Raw genomic sequence first — 6,186 nt, 5'->3', positions numbered from 1 at the left:
CTACGGGCGCTGTGTCGAAAGACGAATCTGCGCAACTCCTAATGGACGTAGCCGAGGCCGAAGAATCATCAAAAGGCATAGGCGAACCCGAAAAGCACGCAGGCACGACGGACTCTTCGGGACCCTCCAGCAGCGACGGTGGGCGGAAACCTGAAGGGGCAGAATCTTCGACAAATGGGATGGAGGCGTCGAGTGATGAAATAAGCGCGCCGGCGCTCCAAGAAACCGAATCAGCGCTCCAAGAATCCGAGCCAGCGACTCCGAACGAAAAACATGACAAGAGCGTCGCCCGTACTACCAGTGGTTCTGCCCCAGTGAAGAGACCACATGCCCAGACCGGAATCGATGGAGACAAGGCGGCAGCCCCCAGTGTCGAGGAGCCGCCGGCAAAAACGACCCAAGGACGGCGGCCATCCATCCGACCACGACCTAATGTGTCGACGGGGAGGAGAACCCTCGATAAACCGCCCCCGCAGCCAGGCCTTGAACAAGCACCGGATGGCTCCGGTGTCAAAGACGTCGTCTAGCCACGCGCTAGACAGGAAGGGTAAGCACAAGTTCCCGGCCTCTTTCTTCAGTATGAAAATGGCTCCTGCGTCCCCCATAAAAGTCGGTACACTTAACGTCAGGGGACTGACAAGCAAGAAGAAGCAGAGCCAGGTATACCGCATTTTAACTGAGCATGACATTGACGTTCTGGCAGTGCAGGAAACGAAAGTTGACGGGGAAGATGAGACCGGGAACATGGTGCGACGTTTCACGTCTAGGTTTTTTGTAGTAGTGTCCCACGCTATAGGCACATCTGCGGGTTGTCATTTTTTTTTAAGAATGTACCGGGACTTGAGGTTCAGGGATATATGGCGTGTCCGTCGGGTAGATGTGTTTTGGTTGACTTCGTGTACAACAAAACATATTGGCGCATAATTTGTGTGTACGCTCCAAATGCGGTGGATGAAAGAACAGGTTTTTTTCAGAACCTAAAAAGTACTTAATTTGTGAGAAATCACTGATCGTCATGGGTGACTTCAATTGCGTCCTGAGAGGTTGTGATAAAACCAGTGCACGGGCGTTTAGGGACAGAAGCACTGAGGCACTCTCAGAGGTTATAGCGACGTGCAACCTGGATGACGTGGCGGAATGTTTAGAAGGCGAGCGCTGTGTGAGGTACACACATTTTCAGCGGTCAAGCCATGCACGGCTAGATCGCATTTATGTGTCTCCGGATGTTATTTCAAAATGCAGTACCTACAGTGTAGTACCGGTATCATTTTCTGATCATTGTTTAGTGGAGTGTGGGATAGGGACAAAGAAAACAGAAAATCAATTTTCTTGGGACATGTGGAAATTAAATAATAAGCTCATTACGGACGACATCTTTAGCAGGAAAGTAAATGAAGAAATCGGCCAATTAGAGACGGGCGGGGAACTGAAAGTATGGCAGCAGTGGGAACTTTGCAAGCAACAAATAAAGATAGCAGCGATCGAAAGGTCAAGCTGTACACGACAAGAGGAGAAGCGTGAGGAAGAAAAATTAAGATCTTTACTGGCTAAACTTGTCGAAAAAGAAAGCGAAGAGCCGGGAAAATGGATCGACGACATTAGAAAAATAAAACGCAAAATTGAACTCTTAGAAGAAGAACGCTATGGTGGCGCGCTTGTGCGGGCTAGGGCGCAAGATGTAGCTTCTGGGAACCACCGTCAAAACGAGCGCTAGGAATCGAAAAAACGCATGCTCAGCGAAACCACATTGAAAAGATTGATTGGGGTGGGGCGTTGTCTGGAGCAAGCGCTCGTGTCCACCAGGCAGACATTTCTTGAATATTATCAGGTGCTGTTTGCAAAGCAAGAAGTGGATGTGAGCGCATTCAAGGAAAAGTTTCTTGGCGCTTTACCGCGATTAGATAACGAACAGAAAGAAAGGTTGGAGCTGTCGATAAGTGCGTCAGAGGTCGAGCATGTGATAGAAAATTTGAACCTTGGAAAATCACCTGGACCTGATGGATTAAGTGCGGCTTCTTACAAAGCATATAAACACTAAATAGCGTCAGTACTGAAAGCAGTGTATAATGAAGCCTACAAAGTAAATGAATTGCCTCCGTCTTACGGTACATCCCAAACAGTATTAATTCCTAAATATGATGAAGCAGAAAAGTTACAACAGGTCACAGCATATCGCACTCACAGACGTGATTATAAAGTTTTCATGAAGATTTTAGCCCGTAGACAACAGTCAGTTATTCAAGGTATAGTCGGTTCTCACCAGACGTGTGGGATCAAGGAACGCTCCATTGTTACCAATATTCATAGAGCGAGGTGTGTGCATGAATGTTGTGATCATACAAATAGAGGTGTAGCAATACTTCAGCTTTATCTTGAGAAAGCATTTGATTGTGTTCCGCACGAAATCCTGTTCTGCATACTCGACCATGTAAATGCAGGGTCCATTATTCGTGAGGGAGTGGCCTTGGCGTACCGGAGCTGCATGACAAGACTAATTGTAAATAAGAGTTTGGGGGCCCCCATCGTCCTGCAGCGTTCGGTGCGCCAGGGTTGTCCCCTTAGTCCCCTTCTATTCTGCATTTACATCGAAGAGTTGTGTTTGAATATCATGAAAAATGAAAAAATTCGTGGCTTCCAGCTTCAGGCGGCAGAATTTAAGTTGCAGGCCTATGCGGATGATGTGGCAGTGTTCACAGTGAATCGGGAATGTGTACCCGAGTCCGTGGCATGTGTAAAAGTATTCACCAAAGTCACAGGCAGTAAAGTGAATTGGTCAAAGTCCCTGGGGTTTTGGCACGGAGAATGGCCAACGAAGCCCGACAATTTTGCGAACATGTCCTGGGTGACGACCCCAGTAAAGTACTTGGGCGTCCCACTAGACGGTTATCGCGATAGCGAACCGTACTGGAGAGAACCGACGCAAGCCATGTGTGAAGAGGTTGAGAGGTGGAAAGGGCAACATCTGTCAATTATCGCAAGGGCAACAGTGTGTAATCTGTTTTTTATGTCTAGGTTGTGGTACGTGATGCAAGTGTTGCATTGTGCAAGGATAAAGGTACAGAGATTGCACCGGATCTTTGCCGTTTTTGTATGGGCTGCAGGCTGGGAACGATGCAGCCGGACGAATTTGTTTATGCGGGTCAAGGACGGTTGCCTCAGTCTGGGGCGCTTATTTCTGCGGCAGGTCGTAAGCAGATTTTTTATTGTGCGTGATGTAAGGGGTCCGTTTTTGCGCACTGTGTGCCAATTAAGGCTTGGAAATGCACTGCCGGATTTTGTTGTCTCAACCGAAAGTTTATCGGGAAGTATTCTTGGTTACTTCAGAGAGGTTGTCGCGAGTGTTGCATTCCTATCTGTACGGTTTTCATATGAGTATTTGTCTTCTGTTAACAGGAAGAAGTTGTATAGGGATTTGTGCGATGTAGTTCTTCCACAACCTATGTACGGGGCCATATACAATGGAGGCCAGGGACGTGACGTACTTAAGCGTGTAAAGGCGATGCAGGTGCCGCCAAGTGCAAAAACATTCTTTAAGTTACATACCGGAACACTACCAGTAAAGAAATTTTTGGAGGGGAAGCATTTATTTCTACCTTGGGGATCACATTGTTTAATCTCAAAACAACCGGAGACAAGAGACCACGTTTTTTTCATTGTTGGGAAGGGGTATACTTCTGGGACATCTTGCAAAGGACTTTAAAAAAGGAATTTCCGCTAGACTATCATGGAATACGGTACTTGCCTGTAGAGAGTGAGGATGGGACACCATTCGAACTTGTTATCCTAATGAGACCCCACTGTATTTGGCGCTCCAGAATGGCAGGATATCATTGCGATCCTGATGCACGGCCGGCACGGATCTATTTTGAGGAGTGTATGTATAAGTATACTGAAATTCAGACAATCGCTCCTGAAGCACCCGAGTGGCTCGACAGAGTAGAGCCACTGGTGGTGCATAGAGAGTTTTGAGTTTTAATATGACGAAGCCGCAACCCACCAGGCGGATTGTGTTAAGTATTGTTCATTGTGCCCTGTAAGTGTATTTGTGTATTGTGGTTCTTGCTGAAGTCAGGCAATAAAGAAAAAAAAAGCAGTGTGGCACAATGGAAGCGTGCTGGGCCCATAACCCAGAGGTCCGTGGATCGAAACCACGCTCTGCTGTGGTTTTTGTCTTCATTTTCTTCTATCCTTTTTGTTCAACAGTAAGATTCAATCTGTACAACAATTTGCCTTCTAATATAGGCTACGTTACCGAGCAGCACAGTCAGTAGAGTGGCGCAGTGATTTTGTTTCAGGAGAAAAAGATGCTGGAATGTAGTCCAGAGTGGCTGTCACGTGTTGAGTTATTATTGGCGATGAAGGAATTTTAGCATGAGCGTGACCGCACAAGTTTGGCGGCCGTTGTTTTAACAAAGATGTTGATTGTGTTTTAGTGTTTATGTAGGACTGTGTGTTTTCTTTTTATGTGGGTCAAAACACCGGCAATCAAGATAAAAAAAAAGCAGAGTGGCGCAGTGGAAGCGCGCTGAGCCCATAACCCAGAGGTCCGTGGATCGAAACCACGCTCTGCTATGGTTTTTGTCTTCTTTTTCTTCTATCCTTTTTTTTCAACAGTAAGATTCAATCTGTACAACAATTTGCCTTCTGATATAGGCTACGTTACCGAGCAGCGCAGTCGATTCCACTTCCGGCCGCCGCAGCGTACGGACGTGTGATGACGGGCTCCGTAGGAGCGGCTACAGCGGCCATGTCTGGCCGCGGAAACAGGTTTTTTGAAACTGACAACGAGTACGAGGTCATCCTACCAAGTCTGCCTACAAGTAGCATAGTTTTTAATAACGCTTTTCTTCACGCTGACGTCCGTGCACGACCGTACCGCGTCGAAGATTTCCGTGGCGCGTTGGCTCACCTCATGTTGCTCCCTGACGTAACCGCCTTGGGGGCGCATCGGATGAGTCACGTCTGGGCGGTGACTTTCGACAGTGCTCATGCTGTCAAGAAGATGCTCCCCGCTGGTGAAATGCAAGTGAAGGAACGTCGGTGTTTGATAATTGACCCAGAAAACCAAGATGTTCGAATGAAGATTCACTGGTTGCTTCCCGGAGTGCCAGATGAAGACGTGCGAGCGGCCTTTGTGCCGTACGGAAAAATAACTGATGTCAAGGCTGAGCGTTGGCGGGTACAAGGCGTCACCGATAAAGGGCCGACAACGCGCCTGGTGTCTCTTTCGCTGAAAGCGGGAGTCAAGCTGGACGATTTGCCGCATCGGGTGAGCATCGCTGGTGAATTGGCCCTGGTTGTGGTACCGGGCAGGGCCCCCCTCTGCTTGCGCTGCCTTGGCAAGGGTCATGTTCGGCGTGATTGCAAAATTCCGCGGTGTGGTGCGTGCCGTCGGTTCGGGCATGAGGAGAGTGAGTGTGCGCGAACGTATGCCAGCGTGACCGGGCGCTCTTCTAACGAAGGAGCGTCCGAGCTGATGATCGAAGAGCTTGACGCCGAAGAAGCAGTGACGGGAAAGGGATGCAACGTTTTGGAGACACTGGTGCCCCTTTCAACCAGTGTCGCAGAGGGGAGCGGGAGGCTTGAGCCTGCATCCAGTGTCCCGCAAGACGGTTTGCCTGATGAGAAGGCTGCTGTGTTGGAAGACGCCGCCGCCCGTCCTAACGAAGCTTCGGAGAATGCTGAAAGTCAGCAGGAGGAAATGGTGGTATCCGTGGCTGCAAGTAGCAGTCAGGCTGGAAAGCCACCACGAGAAAAGAATTCCGATGCGCCGCATACTCCTGAAGAAGGCGCTGAAGAACCCGCGGCGAAAGCTCCTGGAGTGAGGCGTCCGTCTTTCAAGCCGCGGCCTAACGTTCCGCCCGACTCGCGGCAGGCGGCCAAGCCGCCTCCGAAGTTAGGTCGACCGCGTGCACCTGGGTGCCTTCGCGTGCAGCGGCAGCATCGACGGACAACAGGCAGCGTCGCCTTTCAAGTTTCCTAGTCAGCGCAACCATGGACTATTGTGAGTTCAGCGACGTTGCTGCACGTAGCCTCCTTGTTCACAAAGTAAAATATAGGCCGTACAATTTGCTTTAAAAAGAAAAGATGGAGGGTAAAAAAAGATGGAGCATTACGTATAGCAATGCTTAACGTGAGAGGGCTAGCCACAAAGCGGCGGCAGTATCAATTTAATCGCCTTCTACT

At 49.1% G+C, this 6,186-nt stretch overlaps 1 protein-coding gene across 1 annotated transcript; it reads left to right on the top strand.

Moving 5' to 3' along the window:
• Window positions 1–4,714: 4,714 nt before the first annotated feature.
• Window positions 4,715–5,983, top strand: LOC144123989 (uncharacterized). Its single transcript, XM_077656680.1, has one exon. The coding sequence runs from the start codon at window positions 4,715–4,717 to the stop codon at window positions 5,981–5,983; it is 1,269 nt and encodes a 422-aa protein (XP_077512806.1).
• Window positions 5,984–6,186: the final 203 nt, after the last annotated feature.

Source organism: Amblyomma americanum, chromosome 3 (assembly GCF_052857255.1).
Source record: "Amblyomma americanum isolate KBUSLIRL-KWMA chromosome 3, ASM5285725v1, whole genome shotgun sequence".
NCBI lineage: Eukaryota > Metazoa > Arthropoda > Arachnida > Ixodida > Ixodidae > Amblyomma > Amblyomma americanum.
The sequence above is the reverse complement of the archived record's forward strand: the minus strand, read 5'-3'. Positions and strand labels throughout refer to the sequence as shown.